We start from the raw sequence: 27,963 nt of genomic DNA, 5'->3' as shown, positions 1-27,963 counted from the left end.
GGAAAAAGGAAACACAGCGGTGGCTTCTTAGTAAAGTATGATGTAAAGGCCTCTACTGAGAGGTTTAGAGTAGGAAGTAGTATGGAAAACATTAGAACTGTGAGGAATGTGACTTGGAGAGTAAGAATCACTTATAAAGGAGTAAAAATATTACTTGTTGGTGAGAACCCAGTTGAGATTACGTAGATTTTTGAGTAGAGAACAAATTAAACTAGATGGCTATAGAATGAAAATTGGAAAGGGGGAAAATTGCCTTTTCTAATTGCAGATTAGATCACAGATCATAGGATTGCTTGGTAATAATTTCATGATGCATTAAGTAAATTTTCTTATGTGATCTTTACCTATGTGATAATAGAAAATCACCAACTTACAATGTAATTCATGAATAATCATGCCTATCTGTGAGGAAATTGGATACAGAGAGCTTTGAGTCTTTATTCACAGCTTCTTTTCAGTTCTGATTCTGTACTTCCCTACCCAGTAAACTTTCACTTGGAACAGAGATAGAAAAAAGCAGTTCAGCAAATCTAATCAACATTCAAAATAAGTTTGGCAGCATATGTAGTATTCTATACCCACAGCCCCCTATTTGTCACTACATACGTTATTACTTCTAAGGATATTTTCTATAAATTCTAACCCCATTCATAAAATTGGGTTCTTTTTTAGTAGCATCAATTCTTTTTGCACCATCTAAATTTGAGGCTGCATTGTTACTTTATAATCTGTAGCTGTTTGAGTACTTAAAGGCAGATATCTTCAGAAATTAAATTCTTACTTTTTATATATTTACACCATCATTACAAAATAACATATACTAAATTTGCTTGCAATGAATAGGATTAGTTGTACCTTGAAGTGGAAAGGAAAATAAACTTAGAGTTTTTAAAAATTAAATAGTGTAACCAGGATGGGAATGAGTGAGAGATATCATTAGAGAGAACTTAGCTATTAATACCTTTACTGTTCTTACTGTGCAATTAGAGAATATGTATTTTCTTATCTGATATCTAGCAAAAAGACATCATTTGGATAGAGCTGCTTTTGTTGTTGTTTTAGTAGTTGTTGTTTTGGTTTGAGTTTTTTTGAGCCTGGACCTATTTGGTCTGGGCTAAAAATTCAGCAACTACATTGGGGCCCAGTTCCAATAAAGATTGGCTTATAAGCCTTATCTTGTTTCTGGTGATTCTCCATTCCCAGAGACTCATCATATTGGTACCAAACTAAGTGCAAACACTTGATCTGCTTTAGTTCTACTTAAACCTCTGAACTCTCACAGCTTTATAATGTTTAAAGCATTAGATTCTTTGTATTTTCTTTGCTATCTAAATTTGATGAGTATGCTCTTCAAAGACAGTGTAGTGTCCAGAAGACCTGAGTTCAGATACTGACTTGGATCCTTAATTAGCTCTGTGAACCTGAACAGGTCATGTAATTTGTTTTCCTCATCAGCAAAATGAAGTGGTCTGACTTAAGCCCTAAATCTGTGATCTTGTGATTGACTGTCATTACATAACACATATGGTCTCATCAGAAAATTTCAATCTTCATTTATAAATTATTAATTGACAACAGTAACAACAAAAATACTAAGTAAAAAGAAGGTGCCTGAATCTTTTTAGCTAGGCTAATAAGAAAGTTGAAACATGTGGCCAAGCAATTTGAGTAAGAAAGGTAGGTTTGTTTCCAATGGATCATAGAATGAAACTGGAATGGAATTTAGGTTACCTAATCCAACCTCTTAGACCATACAGGAATTCTCTTTAGCATGACATGGCCATATATATAGCCTATGCTTGAATATTCTAGTAGTGGGAAATTTACTCTCACAGGAAAACCTATTGCATTTTAGGCAGTACTAATTACTAAGAAGTTATTCCCTCTGTATTGACTCTTCATGGTTTTGCCTTCTGGAATTACATAAATTAAAAATAACTATTGTTATCTCTTCTCATCTGACATATGACATTATGACATCTCTTCTCATATGATATAATTTCAAAGTTACCATCATCCTCTTAGTCATCTCTTTCTAAGCACATTTCATTTTGTCATTGCCTCTTAAATGAAAGAGAATTGAGCATAGGATTATAGAGATGGAGTGACTAATATCAAGCAATGGAACTGTTAACTCGTAGACAACTGTACTAATAATAATGCAGCCTAAGATTCTGGTAAGTTTTTTGATAAGATAATCATCCTGGCTCAGTGAACTTACTGTTAACTAAAAATCTTTTCATGTTAATTGTCAACAAGTCATATTTTCCTACCCCGTACTTGTGAAGCTTTTTTTTTTTTTTTTTTTTTTTTTTTTTTGCTGAGGCAATTGGTCACACAGCTAGGAAATATTAAGTGTCTGAGGTTAGATTTGAACTTAGATCCTCCTGACTTCAAGGCTGGTGCTCTATCCACTGCGCCACCTAGCTGCCCAGAAGCTTATTTTCTTTAACCTAGGTGCAAGGCTTTCTATTTCTTTATAGTTCATCTTGACAAGTATCTTGAAAAATCCTCATTTGAAATTATTAAACACTTTTTGAATCCTAATTTTTGTCTTCCAAAATATTTTTCATCTCTCTCAATTTTCTGTTCTCAAATTTTATAAGATTGCCATCAGTGTTTTAAAATTATTGATAATACTGTTGAATTTGTTAGGGCCAAAGAACAAACCCCGCCATAAACATCTAAAGATACTTTCCATATTGACATTGGACTAGCTAAAAATCCCTTATATTGTCATCAAACCTGCATTTCTTTATTTTGTCCACAATATTATAATGGGAAAGTTTGTTAAATGCCTTGCTTAATTCTAGATATGTTGTCTAAAGCATTGTTGTAATCTTAACATTTTTACAGGTTTCCAGGTTCCTGTTTTAAGCAAATAACATATAACCAGCCACTACTGTAACCAGCAAGTAGTCACTAGCCACTACAGCCTGTGCCTTCTTCCAATTACTAGTAATAGGTTGATCTGAAATGACTTCTCCGCCAATTCTAATATTTTTTGATTCTATAAAGAGATTTCTTCAAATCTACTAAGAATCTGTGGATTTCCCTTATGGAAAGCTATTAATTCTTTGAAAAAAAAAAAAACAAATAAACAAAAAACCCACCAACAGCAACTATAGATTCACCCTCTGCAGATAAAGTTCTGATTCCTTCTCTGTTTCATATTTTACTGTCAGCCTCTTGACCCTAAGAATCTTCTGCCTCCTTCCTTCCTTCATTGAAGTGTCTCTTGTAATACCACCTGGTGATTCTTTGAGTAGCTGGGCAGAGCAAGAGAGTGCTTGACTTGACTCAGGAAGCCTTATCCTCTTGAGTTCAAATCTTGCCTTGTATACTGACTTGCTGTGAGCTGTGCAGATTACTTGGTCCTGTTTGCCTCAGGTTAGCTAGTGCTGGAGAAGATGACAACAAATCCACCCCACTCCAGTACCTTTGCCAAGAGATCCTCAAACTGGATCACAAAGAGTTGTATACAACTGAACAACAACAAAAGTAAATCTTCATCCTCCATAACATTCTAGGACAAATATAATGGCTACTCGCACTCTTTTAATTTTCTCAAGCAAAAAAACAATTTTTCATTTAACAACCAATGTAGTCAGTGGTTATCTTGCAGGAAAATATGTCCATGAACAGATCTTTTGGGAGCAGCTAGATGGTGCAGTAGATAGAGCACCAGCCCTGAAGTCAAGAGGATCTAAGTTCAATTCTGGTCTCAGACACTTAATACTTTCTAGCTGTGTGATCCTGGGCAAGTCACTTAAACCCAAACGTCTCAGGAAAAAAATCTTTCACAGACTATCCTTTTCCTACCTTTCCAGTCTTCTTACTCTTCATTTTTCTATACATACTCTGTGTTCTAGGGACACTGGCTTTCTTGCTGTTCCTTGAGCACAACACTCCATCTCCTTACCACATCCTTCTTAATTCTAATGCCTTCCCTCTATTAAAATTATTTCCTATCCAATATATAACTTGCTTTGCATATTTGTTTGCATGTTGTCTCATTAAATCAAAAGCTTCTTGACAGTCCCTGTCTTGCTTGTTTTATAAATCCCCCAATGCTTAGCACAGTGCCTGGGACATAAAGGTGCTTAATATGTCGTTATTAATTGAATAATACCAAAATGTTCTTCTGAGCAGATTAAATAGGACTTTGATTTTCCTTGTCCTTTGGATCATTTCAAATAGAAAATGACATTGATTCCTCCTTTACAGATTGTTTTGTATACTGCTCTTTTATTTGAACAGGAACTAAAACACATCTCTAGGTCTTCTCTTAAGAAATACAAGGAACAAACTACATATTTCTGATTTAAAACATGTACTTCCTCTTATATCTTCGTATTTGTGCTAGATGGATTTGTTGATGGACAGATTCTTGTTAGCTCTGAAGCTGCCTAGAAAATCCAATCACTGAAATTGAAGGGCTAGAAACTTATAATCAGATTAAATGTATTCCACATTCCATTTACTTAAACTCAGTGTTTCCAAATACTGCTCTGCTTTGCTGAATGAGAGCATCATGATCATGTTATATTTCCTTATTCCCCATGAGGGGAAGATGGGGCAAATGTCATGGTGTTTTAAAAGGGGATTAATGAGATTAACCTCCAAATAAGTTATATTTGTGCTCTGTGACCTAGATTAAAAACAGTGTTCCTTTGTGTCAAGCAGAAGGCAGCCTTTGACACGTTTCTTATTTCAAAGGTGAAGAAGCATCCCCTTGTGATGGCAATGAATTAAATACTCTTTTATCCTTTTCTGGATTTTCATTGTGTTCTTGCATTACCATCTCTACTCATCTTCTATTTAATTCATTAAACCTAGGCAAAGTGATGGTACTTGGGGTGATGAAGAAGACATGGAGTTCCATTTCAGTAACCTTTCCTACTCAAACCTATCTTTATTTCTCTTTCTTCAGAGAGAGACATTGCTCCGTCAGCTAGAGACTAATCAGCTAGACATCGATGCCACATTGGAAGAGCTGTCAGTGCAGCAAGAGACTGAAGACCAAAACTACGAAATGTATGTCAGTCACACTTCATTTCTGGAGTTTAATAGGATCTTAGGAGCTTTATGTCACCTACATCTCTCTGTTCCTACCCTTCCTGCTCTTCCAGGTTACAATACAGAAAAGTATCATTTCAGTATGTGTTTTCAGGCTATTTATCAGCCCTCTAAGAAAAAATAATATAGATCTATATCTTTTTTTTTTTTTCCCTTAATGTGTGGTGCTGCCTTTGAGTAAGAAATTTTTGATACCGGTTGATATAATGACTGGTTTTCAGTTAAATACTTCCTGGTTTCTAATAGAAACAAAATACCTACACACAGAGTACTCTGTTGTCTAAACTGAGACTTCTCTGATTAGAATAATCTTGGATCAGTTGAAAAATGACCTTTCTTTTGAGTGCTTTATATTTGTTGTTCAGTTGTTTAAATGAGTTCAACTCTTTATGACCCCATTTGGGTTTTTCTTGACAAAGATACTCAAATGGTTTGCCATTGCCTTCTCTAGTATATTTTACAGATGAGAAGCCAAAGTAAATAGGATTAAGTGCCCTGTCACATAGCTAGTAAGTGTCTGAAAATAAATTTGAACTCGGGAAGATGAATCTTCCTTACTTGAAGCCCAGGACTTTTTATCTGCTACGCCACCTCATTGCCCTCAATGTAGGGGTGTTGGGTGTATGGGTGTGTGTTTAATTATTGATGTACAATAAAATATTTAGTGTAAAATAAACTCTTTGTCTAGTTTCCTGTGTCCTTAAGAGGAAACAAATTAAACTTTAAATATAACATACCCTATCTTGGAAAAAGAATGTCTAGTTCTTTTAATGTGCCTAATCCAAGGTTCCCAATCTCTCACAGTTATACCTGGTTTCTTATAAAAAGATAGAGACAAACTGCTTGAAGGTCAAATGTTAAGAAATCACAAGGATTCTTAATGTTAGATTTTCTTTTAGTATTTGAGTTTACTAGAGAAAAATTACACTGCTAAAAATCAAGAGCACTTGATCTGTATGTATTTAGTAATAACAATAATGTTATTTTACACCAGTCAGTGTGGTACAGCTATGAAAATGTTGAATTTGATGACATTAATGGATCCTGGATTCAAATCTCATCTCTGACATTTGCTGTGTGATCATAGATGAGTCACTTGAGCATTTTCTTTGAGAACTCTTAAACTAAATGATCTTCAAAGGCTTTTCCAGCTCTAAATATATGCTCCAATAACAACTTGCAATATAACAATAACCACAGTCTCTGAGTAATTATTTTGAAAAAGACAATGACTAAAGCAAGAGTTACTGTTCAGATTGCCACACACTTGATCCTGTTTGGTCACTAGTGGATTGTGGCATAGTTTTACTTATTTTGAATCATTTTATTCAGGCAACAATTATGTTTATCAACTGTTATCCTGGAAAAGGAGGAAATCAGCTATAGATAAAACCTAAGTGTCTTAACTGGATAGTCCAGTAAAGTTTTCAGTTGTTCAGTAGTTAATAACAATAAATATTTGTTAATCGCCTGTTATGTTGAAGGCACTGTGTTAGCCTCCAAGGGATACAGAAAAAAAAAGAAAAGAAATATAGTTCTTTCCTTTAAGGAATATACATTCTGCTATCATTAATACTTGCTAGAGAAACATTTCCAAGCTAAAGATTTTGTGAAACTTCCCAAATGTATTAATTTATGGTTATTTTTTGAGATGTTTGTGTAAATTTTAAATGCAGTTATCAGTTAAACATTTATGGATGTGTTTTATTTTGGCTAAATTGATTTTCGTGAAGATGTTTATGCTTGTCTACTCCTTTTTTTTTTCTCTTAATTATTCATTTTGAACTTAAATACAAAAAGACCCCAAAAAAGAACATTTCCATGTTTGTAGCACAACATAGAGGATTCAGTAATTCCATTTCATACTGTTTTTTTATCTATGTAATAAATACTGTACTTTTTTTTTCCAAGTCTACCCTATTTCTCTGTTTCCTTCTAAGTTTTCTTTTGTTCTCTACTGTGCATTTATTTCTGTCCCTTTTTCTTGAAGATAAGAGATGTAAAAATGTAAAGCATAATACAGATGTGAGTCATTTAACAGAATAGCCTCTTTGACAAAGTTTGAAAGAATTTGGAACTCTGATCAACATGTTGACTAATCACAATTCCAGAGGACTCAGGATGAAGCTTGGTGCCAATCCCCTGATAGAGAAGTGATAGACTCAATACAGATGGAGATTTTTTTTTTCAAACATGATCAGTGTGAGAATTTGTTTTCCTGACTGTATATGTTGGTAACAGGAATTTTGTTGAGTGAGAGGAGGGGGATGCAGCTCTAAAAATGAAATACAATGTCATTACAAAATTAAAAAATAGGTCCTTTGAACAGCCATAGAGTGATGGAAGAAAGCACTTAGTATTTAATTACCACCACAAATTTTTCCAACTAAATGGAATCTGAATTACTAGGGATATTTGACAACTGATATTTATGGTTCTGGAAATTTAGGTAGATTTCAAAAGATTGGTAACAAAAAGACCTTAAGATTGCTTAGTGGTGACTGATAAATATCCCTGTCCATGTGTGCTAAAATGGAGCAAGTTTACTTTATTTAGAAAATTGTTGGTTGGGGATGTTCATGCCTAGATTGCTCATACTTTTCTCCAGTTACTATGTAACAGAATTGGCTGCCTTTTGAGGAAACCTTTAAATTCAACCTTTCTGGTACCAGATTTGGCTGATGGTGTCTGAAAATTGTAAGAGATTAAATGGCTTGTGTGAGAGCTGGAACTTGAGCTTTGGTAACTACAGAAAAGATTGCTCTAAAGTGTCCGATTTAGATATGAAAATAAAAAGGGCTTAACTAGCTGTTCTCCAAAAGGAAGAAAAAGTATAGAGTGAAAATGGTTGTCCTCTCTATATCTTATCCTGGCTTTACTGTGCTCCTTGACATTCAGTACTTGTTTTAAATCTCTTTTAATTGAACATCAGATAGTTTTATGATGAACTTTGGCCAGTACTACAGTCTGTGAACCATATTGACAAACCACATAAAGTTTGTACAATTGTGCTATTTTTACTCCTATAGTGAAAATAACAAATTATAGAGAAGCATCTCTCTGAAAAGCACTTAAAATTTTACATGACTGATTAGTCATGTTAAGTTTCCCAAAAAACACCTATTAATAGATAGTGGAAACTGTATAGAATCTCATAGCCAGGGAGGGAGTACAGAGGCTCTCACCAGGACTATACCATAACTTCTAGATCATGCCTCTTTTCTTTCTCTTTTCCTACCCTCTAATTTTTCCCATTACCTCAAAAATGTAACTGTAATAGTAATTGTCATGTTTTGTTGTTGTTGTTTTTATGGATTCTGCTTGCTATACCTTCTTCAACCTGACAATCTAGTTGGGGAGTAGCTACTTGTGCATGAATGACTAAAGAGTTCTTAAAAAAAAGTCTTTTAATGCCCAGTCCATCCTTAGGCGTTCCTCACCAACAAGAGGTCTTGCTTGTTCTAATATTACTTATAGGAAAGCAACTTTAAAGAACAGTCATTTATACATCCATTCCCCAGAATTCGTAAAGCAGCTGATTCTCTAATCCTTGACCTAAATGCTGGTGTAGTCCCAATAAAAAACTGAGTATTCCTACCCTGAGCTTATATGCACCCCTCCCCCCAACCTCCTTCTTTCTGCTAAGATTACAAAGACATAGATTTAAGGACAAAACCACTCTCCTCTCTTTCCTTTGGCACACCTTTATAATGCCTGGTACAGAATTTTTACTGTAATGCATGCTATGGACAAAAGGGATCTAATAGAATGGATAGTAAATAAGCATTTTTTAAAAATCAAAAAATAACCTCTCACTTAAACATTAAGATTATATGATAAATCTGCTAAACACACTTGCCCTTATTCTGTGTATTTCTCCTTCCATTTACAAACCTTTCCAAACTGAGCAATTAAATGTTCATTTCTTACATCCAATCTAGCTTTTTTCATTGAATTTATTTTGAACCTGTTCCCTATAAGATGAATATTATAAAGTAGGAGTTATCTTAATAAGAATTAATCCATGGGATGAATGAAAATTGTTCATTGTATTATTTTAATTTAAACTTTTTTTTCCCCAGAACTTCTAAATATTGAGAATGTCGCTATTGATTTCTCATTATTTCCAATTTGCTATCATTTTTCGGAAATGCTTAATAAATATGCCTTTTTTTTTTTTTTTTTTTTTGCCAGAAAAGTTGATTGGCTATTTGTGCACATTGTTCTGAGGGATCAGCAGCTTCTTTTTTGGAGATGCATAGCTGCCTTCCATAATTAATGCCAATAGGAGTACCATTACAGAATTATCAAAAGTGCTTAGCAGCTTTCAAAATAATCTCCTTATCTGATGTCAAAGCTAACATTGAAAAGACAACTGACATAATTTGCCTACTTAATAAATATTTTAGAAGTGTCAAACCTGATTAAAACATAATTGGGGATTATTTTTCAAAATATTTCTCAATCTCCTAATCAAGGCTTTCAACTTCCTTGACCCATATCTTCACCCTTAAAGAAACTCATACCTTAGATCTCACTAGTGTTACCTTTAGAAGTCTGAACACTGCTATTAACCTCCTGCACAGCTAAATCTTAAACTACTCTTCATTCTCATCAACTTGTAACCAGTCCACTTGTTGCTGTTCTTTCAGGTTGTCATCCCTGTTCTAACCTCCGTCTTGACCAGTTCAGCTATTACCTGCTGAGTCTCTTGCCCCTTTGCCATATTCCCATTTTTGTCAAATCCTAGATTACCTGTAATATCCATCTTCACTCTTATTCCTGTACTCCTTAAACTATCAGAATGCACACATCCATCATCTCTACATGCTGCCTCCTCTTCCCATTTACTAATCAGTACCTTTGTGGAGGAAAAATTACTCTTTATCTTTCATACCTTATATAATGCCTTCTAAGATTACCATTCTACTGAAACTACTTAAGTCTGTGAGATTCTCTCTTAACTACTGAGTCTGATAGCTTCTTATTTGTCTTTAACCTACTTTTTCTGCAGCTTTTTACACTCTTTTGAATACTCTCTCCTTTTGAATATTCTATTCTCTCTTGGTTTGCATGTAAAAACTCCTACCTGATTCCATAAGATTAGATAGGTTATCCTAATCAGCACTTGCCATCCACAAGTATAGGAATGCCTTCCAAGACCTTGTTCACTCTACATTTTTTTCCCTGTGTTACTTCCTGAGAATATCCATTAGTTTTCATGAGTTCATTCATTGTTTGTATCTTCTACCAAATAGTAAGATTTTTTTTCCTCCATCTACTAAAGTGCCAAGCATTAAAACTACTGCAGAGAGCAGAACTCTAATGTACTTTTGCCTGAAAGACTATTTTACAGAATTCTCAAACAAGACAGGCACTCATATGCAGGTCAGAAGCAGCAGTATTTGGACATTCTCAAGGTCTCTCTGAAGAACTTTCAAATCTGTCTATCAAATCGATAGTTCAAAACTATCAAAATTTGATAGAAGAAAGGACAGCAACCAATTATCTCTATGCTGATGATTCTCTAATCTACAAATGTAGCTCTAATCCTTCTCTTGAACACAGTCGTGTTGTCAGCTGCCTACTAGATTAATGTCTACCTAAATGTTCTATCAGCTTCTCAAACAGCATATTCAAAACTGCTTGTCATTTTCCCTTATCCCTAACCAGCTCTTCTAAATTTCTGTTTCCATTGAAAGCCACTGGGTGGTGCAATGGAGTGTTGGGCTTGGAATCAGTCAGTCTCATCTTCCTGAGTTCAAATCCAGCCTCAGATATTAGCTATCTAGAAGTCACTTCACCTTTTTGCTTCAGTTTCCTCATCTATAAGGAGGAGGAGGAGGAGATTGTGTGCACATAATAAGCATTTAATAATGTATGCTGGATTTTAACTGAAGTATTAAAAGACTTACTTTCCTCCCCATGTAATGGCTGCCTTATATAAAGTATACACATGTATAAGGCTAGTTTTAACTCTTGTCTAAGTTTGTTCAGCATCATAGTTCAAAACTAGAAGAGATCCTAAACACCATCGACTCCAAGCCCACTCATTTTACAGATAAGACTCAGCAAGGATAAGGTCTAGGATTTAGCCATATTGATGGTTAGACCTAGACCATATTGATGAATTTGTTCACATGTGACTATGGCTATGTGCTGCCTTTTGTGAAGCTTATAGAGGTCAGGGAGCCTAAACACATCATCCTTGCGTTTTGGGATCTAAATATTCAACAAGAATAAAGTGCTATATTACTCATGGGACAATAATCAGGGAATTAGAGATGAATAGGCCTTTCTGAAATCTTACCTCAAAGAGTCTGAATTTAACCTTTCTGAGTTTCATCCACAATATGATAGTAGTTAGTTACCTTACTAGTTTATAAGGACCAAATGAGAGAATGTACATTAAGTGCTTTGTGAACATTAAAGTACTCTTCAGATTTAACTATTATTGTTGCCACTTTCTCATTTTCTTAATTTATTATATTTCAGTTTTCTGGAGATGATGGAAGCAAGAAATCGAGGACATGCATCTCCATTAACAGCCAATGGACAGAGTCCATCTTCTGGTTCCCAATCACCCATCGTGCCTCCCAGCACAACTTCGACAGGGAGCTCCAGCCCCAGCACACCTCAGCCAGCTCCTCAACAGCTTCTTGCTAATTCTACTACCTGCTCCTCTCTTCCATCTTCCGTGTCACCTGTACCCCCATCAGAGGCACAAACCCAGGCAACTTCTCCACCTATTGTTGCCACCTCCCCAGCCCCACCAACCCCAGCCCCACCCCAACCTCAGGCCCAGCGTCGAAGCATCATTTCAAGGCTGTTTGGAACCTCACCAGCTTCTGAGGCTATCCCTTCACCTCCTGGTAAACATTGAGTTTCTTAAAACTGGGGCATACTTCCAGACATGTATTTTTACGAGGCACAATAGAACATCAGCCTTGGGACAGTTGATTATATAGCAAGGTCTTCCTTAACTTAGCTTAAGTTATTTAGGAACAGATATTTTGTGACCCTTAGAAGCTGAGAAATCGTGATTTCAGAAACTGAGGTCCTTTCATTTCCTAGAGTTTCTAATGGTTATCTTAGAGTCCCTTCTTCTTTTGAATAGCCCATGTCAAGCTTTTGCTATTCTGTTAATTTGTTTGTGTTGAGGTTGCCCTACTTAGAATGCTGGCTAGATTTAAAAGTAGTATGCATTAAAAAATGGTTGGACTACCTAGTCTGAATGAGCCCTTGGACAGCCTTTGTCAACACTTGGCTGGCCTTGCTCTCTCCTTGGGAGTGATTAAATCCATAGATATATTCCCTTTTAGCTCCTGGTCTCCTAAATGAGGAAGGGTAATTAATTATGGGTATCTGTACTTCATGCAGAGCCCGTCCACTCTGTAGAGGCACCAGCAAAAGTCCAGAGTGTTGAAGATTTTATTCCTGAAGACAGCCTGGATAGGAGCTTCCTGGAAGATACAAATCTGAAGGATGAGAAGAAAATCAGAACAAAAGTTGAGCATGAAAGTGACAGGTAAGACATGTTAGATTAATTAGTCTTTTAATTTCAGTGTACTCTAGATATAAAAGTTTAATGGCTATAGTTATTTAGGATTTATTCCAGATTCTTACAATTATAGCTGCCATTCTTTGCCCTCATTTCTTTCATGAATATTTTTGTTTTTTACTCCTTTGGGAGTAAAAAAGCTTTCTGTTAGCTCCTAAGTGTTCTTGTAGCATATTCTGTCTGTCTTAAATCTACTGTCTACAAAGTGGCTTTTGTGATTTGATTTTAGAATTTAAGAAGGGACTTGAGCCAAATTCATATAAAACTAGTAAGAGCATTAAATTTAGGCAGAGTAGTGCTGGGAAAAGATATGCTGTTAGATGTTGGAGTACTGAAGAGTTAAAGTTAGTGCGATTAGTTGGGAATTCCTTGGTTAAGTATCTCTTAACAGTTTTGGCACCAATGCTTAGTGCCTGACAGGCACCTTGAGTTCTAACATATTGTAATTGAAACTCACTCAACTTGGACAGATTTTAAAAACATGCAACACAAGGATTTCAAAGTGAGAGAGACCAAGATAGGTTATTCTCAAATTGGTGGCCTAGCTCCCAGGCACCATCTGTTTCCCATTTATCATAGAATGTAAGAGTTCTTCTTAAACAATTAATACACTGCATAGCTATTCAGAATTGGAAAAGAACTGTACTTCATTCTTAGAGAGGAGGAAAAAATCTTTGAGGAAAAACATTAGGCAGTCCTTAAATCAAATGATTACGCTCTCCCTTTTTAAATCAATAAATGTCTCCAAAGCCATAATGCTAATCTGAAGAAAGGTTAGATTTTTAAACTATATGAACACATGTAATCTCATTTCATTTGAGGTAATTAACAGGTATTTTTCTGAACCAGTGCATGGTTCTGAAGGAGGAGTTGGGTGAGAAGAGGGGGAAGGAACGTTGACTGCCCATTTCATAGAAATACTGAGGTTGAAACAGATGGTTCTTATAAGACTATTTCATCAGTGACGCATAAGAAAAGATAGGAACCTACTAATAAATGGTAGCATAAATATTAAGAAATACATAAGGAGTGGCTGTATCAGTAACCTCAGAGGGCAGAAGGAGACTCCAGGCTTTAGGGCTAGAGGCCATGACAGACAGTGGAGGGGTGAGAGGTGAAACCAGCCTTTCTCTGCCCATATCTCCTAACATACCAAAAGATGCACAGTAAATGTAGTGCTTTATTTTGATAGCGATCTGGAGTGAGTTTGTGGAAGTAATGTCTGAAAGGTGTCAACTTGTAAATTATTGTGAAGTGACTCCATTTTTTGCTCTCTAGAAGTTTCTTTAAGAAGAAATTACTCAGAAGGAAGCTCAAAATTTGAGTTAGGCCCAAAAAGTTTCCTAATATGTTAATCAAATTGGAACAGATTCTCATTTTTTTGAAAACACATTATAGCAAAAATGACTTTATATCTTTTTTCTGCTCCCATGAGCACCAGAAGTGGTAGTAAATACTGACTACCGAAAATCTCATTTATTTTCTCTCTCCCCTGGTAAAAAGGTACTGTGTGGATTATGGATCAGAATAGATAGGAAGAAGAAATTACTAATTGATAGTTGATCTCTACTCTGTTTATTAGAGCTTCTTTTGTAATATATGTGTCCTCTACATAGCGATGGGGACGCCACTGGGGGAAACCCCATGGTAGCTGGTTTCCAGGATGACCTGGACCTTGAAGACAAGCCATCCTGCAAATCTTCCTTGCCAGCAGACCCCATCCCAAGTAGAAACATCGCGCTTTCTAGTGAGGATGAAGCTGATGAGGTGTCAGCTTGCCCTCAAGTCACCAATCTTAGCACCCAAAAGAATTTGGAACCTGAGACAAAATGGTGAGTATAGCAGGAGAAAAGAGATTGTCTTTTCCCTAAGTATCAGAGAAAGGTACCAGAAGAGATGAAGAGGAGCAATTTAATTTTAAAAAGCATTATGATAAACACTTCTGTGTGGACCATTATAGATAGCGGGTATGAGAATAAAGTTTAGATGCAGCTGGTGGCCCATCTTATGTGAAGCTTCAAGACTAGTAGGGAGAGGGGATATATTTACAGTAACAGTTAAGAGAATTATATATCTAAGGTTGAAAGGGTTCTCATCAGTCACCAGGGATTTTATCAGCATAGAGAATTTCCATGGGATTCTTACAAGTCATTCAGTAAGTCCTAAGGTATTTAAGGTGAAGCTGTTTAAAACCTCTAAGAAGTTAGATGATTTGCCCAGGATCACACAGCTAATAAGTGTCAGGGATAGGACTTGAACCCAGGTCTTCTTTAGTCCAAGGACAGCAGCACTCTATTCAGTATATTGGGCTGTCATTGGATATGCAGAGAAGTATAATACTGGGATGATAGGTACATTAGGTACAGAACAAAGTATGCTGTGTGAGGCTGGAGAAAGAATGGGCTTTTGTTTGAATGCCAGGAGGTGTACTCTTGGTACTATGCTGTATCCAAGGATCTGTCTATACTCCTAAAATCAACCCTGCTCTAACACATGCTATAGTTTATATAGCAGGGCACAATACATACACATTGTTTTTTCTGGCAGGGCACAATACATTTATAGCCGGCTAAAGTCCCACCATATATCAGTCATAGCATCAGAGAACTCTTTGCCAATTACAGGACTTACATTTAAGAATCCATGATACCCATGCATATGTACTGTCAATAAAAAGTTATTTTATTTCAATTGATCAATGATAGACGGAAGCAGCTACACCCAAAGAAAAAACACTGGGAAATGAATGTAAACTGTTTGCATTTTTGTTTTTCCTCCCGGGTTATTTTTACCTTCTGAATCCAATTCTTCCTGTGCAACAAGAAAACTGTTTGGATCTGCACACATACGTTGTATTTAGGATATACTACGACATATTCAACATATATAGGACTGCTTGCCATCTAGGGGAGGGGGTGGAGGGTGGGAGGGAAAAATCGGAACAGAAGTGAGTGCAAGGGATAATGTTGTAAAAAAAAAATTACCCTGACATGGGTTCTGTCAATAAAAAGTTACTATTTAAAAAAAAAAAAAAGTTATTTTAAAAAAGAATCCATGATAATATTTTAAAGATTTCTCATTCTTTCTTCATTCCCTTTTCAAGGTCTTCCAGAAATACCTTGAAGCCACAGAGTGAAACAGTTTCTACCAAAGCCATCGACTCCAAACTTCAAGTTAGTTTACCCACTCGTTCAGGATCTGAGAAGTGTAGTGGTACTAACCCTACTTCTGAAACCCTGCTTGGCAATGAAGCTCCATCCCAGGTACCCAAAACGGTTTCTCAGAATAAAGATTCCACTTCTAAATTCAGAGAGGTGAAAGATGAGAAACGAGAGTCCTCAGAGAGTGATCCAGAGGGACCCATTGCTGCTCAGATGCTGTCCTTTGTCATGGATGATCCTGATTTTGAGAGTGAAGAGTCTGACACTCAGAAGAAAGCGGTAATGAAAACAGCCTTTTTCTTACTGTCTTTGCTTGTGTTGCACAAGTCAGGAGGTAGGACTTCTCTATCTCAGGATGATCTATGAAGCTAGCCTGTCTCAGGATGATCTATGAAGCTAGCCTGGGAGGTAGAATTGCAGGGTCTCAGATCCTGTGGTGCCCCCTAATTAAACTGTATAATTTCAAGAAACCCCTTATGTTTTTCCATTAGTGAATAGGAATGAAGTATTCCTGCTTACTAAAGCTCATCTGGGAAGGCTTTGAGTTTAAGGAAAAATGTAAATAACAGATGAGAAAACTTTTTGGATGAGAAAGTTTTGAAGCACTGTAAAATTTAGGATCATGTAATTAATAGCTTTACAAGGTCAAAAATGCTCTTTTTAAGGGACAGATGTGTATGAAATACAGTTTGATAGTTATCATGTGAAGCTAGAAGGCTGCATCAGTGCAGTTTATATCACTATCTCAAATTATAGTCTGTATATTTTAAAAACCTAATTCCCATTTAATCTTCAGAGATATGTACTTTCAATATCTTATCCTCTTTCCTTGGAGTAGTTCAAAGTATTCAGTATTGAGCAGACTGTGTCAACTAGAACAAACTTTTTATTTCAATTCCAGGTTTTCAGGACATCATCCTTGTTAAAGAAAGTTTGGGGCATTTGTCCTATTGAGAAAAGTCTTCTGAGTTGTCTCTGCCTTAAGGCAGCTTATGGATAAAAAGAAGCCCAATAGGAAATGTAAATTAAATGTTCTCATCCTACTCCATTTGTTTTATCTTCTATTTCCCCTCTCCCTGACCTTGCTCCAGAAGTAATCTAGAAGAATGAGGTGTGGGAGTGAGTCACTATGTCCCTAAGCCCCAGAGGGAGTATCACAGCCTGAGACAGGTTCTGACCTTGGCCATGTACTATCTTGGATCACACTCAAGGGACTGCCGCTCCCAACTCTCCAGTGGGATTCCCAGGCATCTGTATGAACAGGAGGAAGGACTGGGTTATAAAGCAATAGGAGCACTCCTCTGCAGCAATGGGCCCTACAGACAGAAATCAAGGAGAAGCTTTCAGTCATATCTCCTTTCTACAGCTCAAAAAGGGAAAAGAATTCTGCTGGGATGTGCCTGGCTCTAGGCTATTCTGTTACAGAGAAGGAAATCTAGGTTGATAATGTGACAAGCACCAAAGATCTTCAGCTTCCTTTCCTTACATACTTTATAACTGTGGGAAAGCTAAATATATGATCAGGAAACTACAGAGACATTGAGCAGTTCATTCTCTCTCTTTTACCCTTATTCATCTTCCTATAAGCCATAAGAATCCAAACATTGATTTGAGTCACACCAAGGTCCTAATTGTGTAAGATCTGACTCTAAAACTCTATACCCAAAGATCATGTTTCTTAAAGACAACTATCCCATTATCCAAAAGAAGGAAAATTTGTTGTAAGCCCTTTTATAGTTGCTCTGCAGTTCTAGGGATTTTACAGGGATAATTGATGAGAAAGCATTGAAACTAGTAGTGTCTTATTAGCATACCCAGAAAACTCATGGAAGAACTAAACTGGAACTCCCAAATTAATTTAACCAGATGCCCTTGGACAGGTCCCTCATAAAACCTTTGATCCGCTATTGTTTCATTAAAGTGTCATGTAGCTTACTAAGTGATTGCAGAGGGCTGTGTGAACAAATATTTGGACATAGATAAAATCACTCAGAAGTTCCACATGGAGCTTATCCTTATTTCACAAATTTAAATAAGAGTGTTTAGAAACACTAAGATCTCACACCAGAAACCAGGGTAAGCTCCAACTAGGTAATAAAAGAAACCATAAGCATGGAAATGACATGGCATGTCTATGGATAGGAGAAAATACAGCCCAAATACAACCAACACAACTAAAATTAGAGAAGCAAGTGTTTCTGATAAAGATCTCTAGACTATGTAGGGAACTGAGTCCAACAAAGAGTCAAATAAATGAGAACTATTCCCCAACTGATAAATGGTCAAAGGATATGAATAAGCTGTTTTCAAAAGAAGAAATCCATGCTATCAATAGCCATATTGAAAAAATGCTTTACAAAACAACTATGGATGTGTGTGTGTGTGTGTGTGTGTGTGTGTGTGTGTGTGTGTATATAGTATAGTATATATATATATATATAGTATAATAGCATAGTATTAACATATCCTTTAACATATTTAACGCAGATTGGTCTACCTGCCATCTAGGGGAGGGGGTGGGAAAAGTTTTGCAAGGGTCAGTGCTGAAAAATTACCCATGTATATATCTTGTCAATAAAAAACTATAATAAATAAATTTAATAAAATAAAATAAAATGCTTTATCTAAATCACTAATTAGTGAAATGTTCATTAAAACAGCTTTGAGGTACCATTTCACACCAATCACATTGGCTTAAGTTGACTAAAATGGAAAAATGACAAATGTTAGAGAGGCACTATAGAAAATATGATCAACTGCAATTCCAAATACTCATGATGAAATAATTCTCTTTATCAGTTAGAAAGCTGGTGGAATTAACAGATTAAAGCACATTTTCTTTCTTTTTTGCCTTGACTAATGTGAGCAATTGTTTTGTGTCTATACGTTTTTGCACTGAGTTTTGTTTTTCTTGAGTCCTCAATGGATTGTGGAACTGGGAGGGAGAAAATTCAGGACTTAAAATCAAATTTAGAAGCATTGAAGTTCAGACCTAAAAAGATTATTCCCATAAAATGATTTAGAATTTACAGAGAATTTTTATACAACAGACTCTGTTGTATAGTGTAGGTAGTACATACAGATGAGGAAACAGCCTTAAAAGGAAGTGGTTTATCTGCATACTGACAATCTCCCCTACAGTGGATTCAAGTTCAGGTGTGCTGTCTGGATTAAGGCTTAATAAATATCCAATAATATGACTTTTTAAATACTTGATGTTTGTTAATTTTGAAACATTAAAAAAACATGCTATCCTAGAATGACTTGAATATTCAACTTCATTGGTCTGTTAAGCCCAATGCTTCTTAAATTATATGTTGTAATGTAACGTTATTTCCTTTTCTTTAAGAATGGGGCCAGTGCAAATGCAAAAGCAGCAATATAGAGATTAATGGCTAACATAAACCCTAAGTGACAGAAATAAGACAAACCAGGAAGAATAATTTCTTCTCTATTTGACTCTCATTTCAGGAAACAGCTGAGAACCTTGTTACTCTTAGCATAGCCATGGAAATACTATCCTACCCTGTATGCTCAGGGCAATAAAAATTGTTGGAACTGGAATCACAGATATATAGATCCTCTATTCCAACCCTTGATTTTATAGATGAGAAAATGTCAAAGGGGGTTAAGTAACTTGCCCATGATCATGACGTAGGTAACAGAACCAAAGTTTGAATCAAAATCTTCTGGCACCAAATTGAATTTCCAACATAAGTTCTATCTTCCATTTCCTGTGATTACAGAGACAGCCTTATAGAAGCAGAGTAATGTAATAAAAAGAATATTGAACCTGAAGTCAAGAATTCTGGATCTGAATTCTGTCACTATCTTTGTGACCATGGGTATGTCTCAACCTCTCCAAGTTCAGTGTCTTTGTCTGTAAAATAGGGATAGGAATATCTAATACTTTGCTGATAGGATTATTATAAGGATCAAATGAGATAATGTAAAGTTCTTTGCAATTCTTAAATCACTTTATAAATGTTAGCACTTGTCAATATAGCTTGGAGAAAGTGCTTGTTGGAGAAAGCTGTGACTTTGCTCTAACAATTTTTATTAGAGAAAACCATGAAGGGAAAGGAGGGAGGGAGGTAATCAGAAATAAGAAATGACTTAACCCAGGATCACACAAGTAATAAGTGGTGTCACATATCTGAGGTCAGACTTGAACTCAGGTCCTCCTAACTCCAGGATTGGTGCTCTATCCACTGTGCACTTAAACTATGATTGCATTATGTCTGTCTGATTCTTATAAGGTTCACATACACACTCACACACTCTCTCTCTCTCTCTCTCTCTCTCATCAGGAGGAGTTTCCAGTGAGAGAAGACCTCTCAGATGTTACAGATGAAGATACGCCACCTGCAAAGCTCCCTCAGCCCATTAAGCCTACAGTTCACTCCTTTAAAATGAAAAATGATTCAGATCTCTTTGGTTTGGGTCTAGAAGAGCCTGGGCCTAAAGAAAGCAGTGATGAAGGTACTTGGCATATTATTAAGTCAATTCCCACCAAAGCCAGGCTATGCCACTAGGCAACATTGAATTGTGGATCAGAGAACCTCATATTTTGTCAAGATCTGAGTTATGGCTATGATGATGCTAGGGTGCCATTTTCTTGACTTGATTCAGAAACTATTCACCATTGAAGCATTTAGTATTTTGAATGTTGTGTGACTTTGTTGCTTTTCTAAGGCAATGGAGATTTTATTACATTCATTTGTTGTTATAGGTTTCTTTGGAAAAAACTGAAAAATTAGAAAGTTCGGGATCTAAGAGACTAGTATAAAACACTATTACTTGCCAGTTGCCAAATCTGAGAACATGATCCTCTGTAACATATTGAGAGCTTAATTCTACATTTGGGAGCACCTCAGCCGATGACAGAAATAAATATCTTGACAAGCTTGATTTCTTAAAAAGCCAACTGTCCAGATGACTTTCTAAATAGCAGAACTAGAAATTCTTCTTCCTGGTTTGTCTTATTTCTGTCGTTTAGGGTTTATGTTAGTTAGCCATTAATCTCTATATTGCTGCTTTTGCATTTGCACTGGCCCCATTCTTAAAGAAAAGGAAATAACTTTACATTACAACATATAACTTAAGAAGCATTGGGCTTAACAGACCAATGAAGTTGAATATTCAAGTCATTCTAGGATAGCATGTTTTTTTAATGTTTCAAAATTAACAAACATCAAGTATTTAAAAGTCATATTATTGGATATTTATTAAGCCTTAAGTGTGATACTTATCAACTGTGGGTTATTTCTTTTATTAAGCCTTCTATTTATTATTTAGTGTGTTGATTTTAAAGCATCGGGTTCAGTCCACCAGATCAGGATCAGCTATTATAGAATCAACTTGTCAAAAGTTCAAAACAAAGAGTGTTACATAGAGAATACAGTGACAAGATCAGTGTTGACATAGTGGAAATTTCTTACCTATTAAACGTACTTCATCCCTAATAGGTCCTTCATATTGTCATCCTTTGGCACCATGTCCAGAATAGAATGAGGTGGCTTGAGACAGACCTCAGTTCCAGTGCTTACTTTCTGAGAAAGTTATGGAGCCTTTTCTTGCTACAGACTTAACCTAAAATAAGGGATTATGAGGCTGGATACTTGAGGAGACAGTCTCAAAAGTTTCCAAGTAGAAACTGTTAGAGCTGCAAAAAGAAATCTTAGGGGTTATCTATTCCAGTTCATTATGTACTCCAGTTCAGGTTCAAGGGGTGAGATAAGTGGATCATGATCACATAGTTTTTGGCAGAGGTAGAATTCAAATCCATGTCTTCTGACTCCAGATCCAACACACTTTCTGCTATACCACCCTGATTGGGAAAGCAAGACATTTAGAAACTATTAAGGTTTCCTAATGCTATTTAACCCATGATGTAACTGGATTATAATATTTTAGCTACATAAAGGGTTGACTCATTTCTCCTCTCCACACAGTTTCTTCACCTGCACAATATGAGAACATGGATTTTCCCTGTCTCTGCCACAAAGAGTGGAGACTGTAGTAATCTACAATTATTGTACATTTCCTTGGAGGAGGAAGGGAAGAACTAGCTGCAGGCGATTGAGTATATAGCATTCATAAATTGAATGCTAACATCTCAGGGAGTGTAAACTGTATTTGAGATCTCCATTAGATAATACTTTGTTGGAGATAAAAGTTCTAAGCTGATGATCCCTGAAGGGTGAAACTGGACCAAAAAAAGACATTTCTCCGAAACAAGGATCATGTTCTCTCTTTTTTTTTTAAGTACTTATTAACACAGGACAAGCATCTTAAAAATTGAATTTCCTTCATTTTACCCATTGAGAAACTTAAGATCTTCTGATTCCAGAGCTACTAATCTGAGAAAACTTCCTGGTGTCAACTTGTCTCCAGAGCCATTGTTAGAAGAAGATGGAATCTGCCTGTAATAAAAGTTTTAGCATGACAAATATTTATTTTTCTTGCAGATAAGGAAGGCAAACTCACATCTAAGGAGAAGAAGAAAAAAAAGAAGAAAAGCAAAGAGGTACCCCCGCTATTGTGTACCAACGAGGGTTGGGAGGAAATAATATTCCAGTGACTGGAACTGGGGAGATGCATTTGCTCAAACCTTTTGGGCCTTTGAGAAATGAGGCCTCCAGTGATCTTGGTATTATACTAGGAACAAAGCATGTTTCTTTCCTTAACATCAATTAAATGATTAAGGTCTTGCTTGGCCTTCTTGTCCTGATTTGAAGGAAGTGTTGCACCTGAAAATGCAAAGGTGAGATCTTGCCCTTTCAAACTTACAGGTTCCCAGCAAGACTTAAGCTTTGCTGTTTCTAAAAATTGATTTCAGAATAATGCTGTCCTGTGGGGAAGAGCCTAACCCTAGCAGCGATGGGCAAGCACCTCCCCCCATGGAGCACCCACAAAATTGCCTTTTCTCTTCCTCCATCTATTCCCTTCCCCAAGAGCTAGATCACCCCAAGTCTTATGTCCTCAGCTGCTGTTTTAAAAGCAAAACAGCTTTGATCCTCTGTTCCCGATGTATTGTCTTTTGTCGATTTATATCCTGTTTTCCTTAGACTATTTCTCCTCTCCGCTCTCACACAGCCAATCTAGTTTTGGCCTCCATCTCTCACACCTGGATTCTTTCAATAGCCTCTCATTGATTGCTCTACTTCAGATCTCTCTCCACTTCTATCCATCCTTTGAAATGCCAAAATGGTGTTCCTAAAAACTCAGCTGTGACTGTCATACCCATAATCCATACGTACACATTCAAAACTGAAATGGTTCCTCTTATGTCAAAGATCCAATATAAAATCCTCTGTTTACACCAAAAGCCCTAAACATCAGGATCATTCCTGCTCTCTACCCTATCCTCTATGACCTTGTAACTCTAACCTGCTCACTGCAGGCCTTGTCACTAGCTCTCCCCTATACTTGTAATGCTTCCCTCCTCACCTCTGCTTTCTTGGTTTCTCTGGCTTCTTTCACCACATTTTGCCAGACTTTTTTTCATTGAGTTTGAGATGCTGGTGGTACATCCCATTTGAAATGAAGATTAGGACAGAATTCAGGGGTACATATATAGATCTGGAAATCGCCTTCATAGAGGTAATCATTGAACTTGGAGCTGATGAGATCACCGAGAGAAAAGGATTTGGGACAGTACCTCAGGAAAACACTTTAATGGATGGGTCTAATAGAGAAAACTAAGCAAAAGGGCAGAACTAGGAGAGAATAATGTCACAAAAACCTATCCAGAAGAGGGAAGTCAATAAAGTCAACAGTACCAGAAGCTGCAAGAAAATCATAAAAAGATGAGAAAAGACTGTCAGATTTGACATTTGAGAGAGCAACTGGCAATTGGGCTGGAGAAATTTTAAATGATAAGATTGGAAATCAACTTTAGCCATAAAAGGAAGATGAAATACAAGTCAACTAGATAGGTGGATCAAGTGAGGACTTGGGATTGTGACTTGCTCAAGGTCATATAGCTAGGAAGTGTTAAGTGTCTGAGCCCAGATTTGAATTCAGCACCTCCTGACTTCAGGGCTGGTGCTCTATCCACTGCACTACCCAGCTGTCCCAAGTGAGGACCTTTTTAAGGATAGGGGAGACATGAGTGAATTTGTAACCACTCAATCTCTGCTGCTTCCCAGTTATCTACCAGAGAAGATGGGATGGAATGTATGTGGAAGTATTTGCTTAAGCAAGGAAGAGGATCACCTCTTTAGAAATGTCACTAAATCTGAATAAGAAAGAAAAGGCAGCTTTCAGCAAATGGACTTATTTTTCAACATAGTATGAGAAAAGGTTCTTAGCTGAAAGAGTTGTGGAGAGGAGGATTGAGGAGGGATAGTTTTAGAATAGCCATTGTTAAGTGGTTAGGGGGGCCCAGTTGATATTTAACAAATTTGAGATGAATCTAGTCCTCATGGTTTCATAATTATCTCTAGTTCCATTCTTTAACAGTTTTTGAATCAGCATGTTAGGAGTTATCCAAAATTGGGGTTTGGCAAGGCAAGATAAGTGGGCCAGACTAGACTGGAGTTGATGCCCCAAGGAATTAAAATAGAGAAGGCAGAAGAGTGAACCTTGTGCAAATGCAAAGAAGTAAGAGTCAAGGCAATTGGGGTATAACAGTGAAAGAGGAAAAACAAGTTAGGATTATAATTTCAGTGGAAAGATGGAATAATAAAAGGCTCTGATTATGTAAAAGAAAAGTTTGTAATTCATGAACATTGAACACACTTATAGTCATAATCTTGCATCACCTATAAATTTGTAGCTGAGATCCTGGAATAAAGGTTCTAAGAATCGAGTAGTCCAAAGGACTGAAACATTAGGGTACTTGAACTATCAGAGTGTATATGATTATGAGGGCAGAGTTGGGTGAGCTAGAACCAAAACTGTTGGTTTCAGTAAGCCTGAAACCAATGAATTCCTAATTGAGAAAGGAACTATCACCTAGTTAAATTGGGTTTCCCTTTGCTGGAGAGGTTGCTACAGGGACAGAAGAAGCAAGGAGTATTCTAACTTCAATTTATAATGTATCTTATATGTACACAGTTATTTTGTCTTCCCCATTAGAATGTGAGAGGTACTTGGAAAGACAGGATTCATATTTTTGATTTGTATTCTCCAGTGCTTAGGTCAGTATCTTGAAAATAGTGCCTCTTACAGGCTTCTTGGCTCTTGCGTCGCCAGAATAATAGTTTGTCTTATGTGGCAGATGTGCACAGGAAGGTGGGGAGGTTCCAATTTGATTTTCTCTGGGCTTATAGGAAGGCTGCTGTCAGACTGCTTTTCCATCCCATCCCTGGGGTCAGCTCACTATCAGAATTCTTAATATGTCATCTGTCTTACCTTCCAGGAGGAGGAAAAGACTGCAAAAAAAAAAAGCAAGCACAAAAAAGCAAAGGACAAGGAAGAAGGAAAGGATGAGAAGAAGAGAAAGAAAAAGAGGAGCAAGGAGAAGACTGAGGAGATTGATGAACTCGAAGCCTTCCTTGGGGGTGGGGCCATAGCCCCCAAACAGCATGGGGGTGGAGACTATGAGGAGCTCTAGGGTGCATGGGAACCCATAGACCTATCATTCATCTCTGCTTCTGAGCCTTGGCAGGATGAGGGGCTGCCAGGTAGGACCTGGGCTGGGTCTGCCAGATGCCCCTCAGAGACCATGAAGATAGGGGGATGGGGAGTTCAGTGTATGTCCTAATAGACATTCCAGTGTTAAGGACCAGTAACCAGTTGGGTGGGAACTGTCAGATACAAGGCTTGGGTGAGGGGCTGGAAGAACAAAGCCTGGTTCTAACCCACCCTTTTCTCAAATAAGCCTAGTGCATAAGGGAAAAAAGAGGGGCACAGCTCCCCATCATGCCTTCCCACCTCTCCCATTCGTTGCTATTTCCAAGACACTCCAATTTTTAACTGCTAATGAAATAGCAGTATCAGCCTAACCAATTTGTTCTCTTAACCTTGGGGAGGAATTGAGATTTCAGCTCTATTTTTCATAACTTTTTTTTTTCTTAAAGATACTTTGGCCTTTACTATGCCCCATAGTAGTCGGTATGAGAAAAGCTAATAAGACAGCTAAGGGAAATTTTGTTGCGCTGCCTGCCTTTCTAGGGCAGGAGAGGTCCAGCACAAGTTTACTAAGTGTTCCAGCTTTTACCTTTTTCCCCATCCCCCATAGCTCCAGAAATCCATGGCTTTAGGAGCTGATATCGGCTTTACAGTTTGAGTTAGGGGCACAGAAGAGATAAGGATCCAGGTAGGAAAGGGGAATGGTCGTGGAATGCAAGTGTCTTTTGTATTAGTAAACCTTCATTACCTTGGCCGGGTTCGTGGCCCAGACTCCTTTGCCCTATTGCCCCAGTAACCCTACAGTACTTCTCAGGGACATGACAAAAAGCCTTTTGAGGCACTTGCAGGAATCCCAGCCTGTTTACATAGGAGGAGGGTGAGGGGTTTTAGAGTAGAGGAGCTGTGGAAACAGGGAACCACTTTTATTTTCTCAAACTTCCAGAAGCATTTCAGATCTAGTTCTTGTCTCCTGGTTGTTATTGTGTTTTAACATTACATTATTTCAGGCCCCTGTCTCTATCTTCTACCCTTGGTGGTCTCTTAGCTCACTCCATGTTCCTTCATCCTAGAGCAAAAGGGAAAAACCATGACATCCCTAGATACCTTAATAATGTTCAGGAACCAGCCCATTCCAAAGCATTGGTGATAAGGGTCAATAGTCCCCACCCTTCCACGATGCTCTAGAACCTCAGTCCAAGGTTCATTATTTCTCCCAGTGCCCCATTCTCACAAAACTTTGCAAAAGAATTTTCACCCTTTCTATTCCAACGACCAGGAGGATATGTTCTCCTTGGCCAGAGGAAATTATGAATCACAGCTACTTTCCAGTCCTGCTCACTTTCTTCCAGACTCCATTATCTTCAGAGTGGCGGATTTGTGTGTGGTGGACTAGGGAGTGGGGTTTGTAATGGCAATACTTCTTGGAAGGCGGTTTCTTTTTCCAAATCTGGCCACTCCCGGTCTCAGTTGTGGCCATGAGGAGGGAATTATCATTTGGGCTCAGAGAGGAAATACCACAAGGAAGCAGGGGTATGAAAACTTGTGTTTTTTTTTAAAGTTTGTTCCCATCATGTTCTATTGGATGCTCCACTCTGACCATAAAGCGCTCTTTTACTGCTGTCTGTGTTTTTCTTTCACATCCCACCTATCATTTGGGGTGATCATGGAGGAGGTAAGCCATGATTAAATAAAAAGGTGGCATTGGGGAGAACTAAAGAAGCAAAAGAATGTCCAAAACAACATTTATGCCAAGGCAGAACACCTCTAAATAAATGAACCCCCAAGGAAGAATGACACTAGTCTGAACTAGAATCAATATGAATGCTCCAGGCAACTAGCTAGGGCCCAGAATTGGACATAAAGGGAGCAAAAGGATAGCAGTCCCTTTGTAGGAAATGGTCCTGTTTAATATGGATACAGATGACCTCGATTCCTGGAAATTGTTTCAGAAAATGGAGTACTCCCACTCTAAAGCTCAGAGATGGGACTGTGTTCCAGTTGATTCTCCAGATTTCAATATAATCCATGTTGGTACTTAATCATAAATCTCACTGTGTTAGGCACTGAGAAGCATGGACTCCCCAGAATTTAGTGGATGGAAACACTGCACATAATTCTTAAACTGTAAAATACTGTGAAGTGTTCAATTGAAAACAAATATTTTGTCATTGAGTTGTGGAGATACAAGACTCCTTTTCCACAACTTTTGGTGACACAATTCAAACTTTTGGCCAAAGCCGTAAGATAAAAAGGATTATAGATTTAGTGCTTGGGACCCGAAGAGCATCAATTTAGAAGAGGAAACTGGCCCGGAGAAATATGCGATTTGGCCAAGGTCACCTTGGGATAATCCCTAGGATTCGTTCCAGAATTTCTCCAGTTTTATCAAGGCCCTTGGCCTTATTGCTCCATCACTCCCCAACCCCTGCCATTGCAGCCTACGCAAGGGCTCAAAATGGGTCTTTGCTGGAAGCTGAGAGGGAAATTACCAATGCCATATCTTATGTGCTCACCATTCCCTGTACCATAATTCCTTAGTAGAGAGCCTTTTTCTTAATTGATGGCAGAGTGGGACTAGGTCAA

At 37.3% G+C, this 27,963-nt stretch overlaps 1 protein-coding gene across 6 annotated transcripts in view; it reads left to right on the top strand.

The window, feature by feature from the left end:
- RABL6 (RAB, member RAS oncogene family like 6) overlaps positions 1–26,998 on the top strand; it is an 84,595-nt gene extending 57,597 nt beyond the window's left edge. For 3 of the 6 annotated variants that reach the window (XM_031951985.1, XM_031951984.1, XM_031951989.1), the window contains 8 exons: positions 4,934–5,037; positions 11,575–11,951; positions 12,460–12,607; positions 14,257–14,472; positions 15,744–16,080; positions 20,112–20,283; positions 22,272–22,330; positions 25,169–26,998. In XM_031951985.1, coding sequence (XP_031807845.1) covers positions 4,934–5,037; positions 11,575–11,951; positions 12,460–12,607; positions 14,257–14,472; positions 15,744–16,080; positions 20,112–20,283; positions 22,272–22,330; positions 25,169–25,363 — 1,608 coding nt within the window. In that variant the 3' untranslated portion in view covers positions 25,364–26,998. Of the gene's footprint in view, positions 1–4,933; positions 5,038–11,574; positions 11,952–12,459; positions 12,608–14,256; positions 14,473–15,743; positions 16,081–16,702; positions 16,843–19,547; positions 19,638–20,111; positions 20,284–22,271; positions 22,331–25,168 lie in introns of those variants that run through there. The other 3 variants (XM_031951986.1, XM_031951988.1, XM_031951987.1) reach the window with 3 other exon arrangements.
- Positions 26,999–27,963: the final 965 nt, after the last annotated feature.

The sequence above is a fragment of the Sarcophilus harrisii genome, chromosome 2, assembly GCF_902635505.1.
Source record: "Sarcophilus harrisii chromosome 2, mSarHar1.11, whole genome shotgun sequence".
Taxonomy (NCBI): domain Eukaryota; kingdom Metazoa; phylum Chordata; class Mammalia; order Dasyuromorphia; family Dasyuridae; genus Sarcophilus; species Sarcophilus harrisii.
The sequence above is the reverse complement of the archived record's forward strand: the minus strand, read 5'-3'. Positions and strand labels throughout refer to the sequence as shown.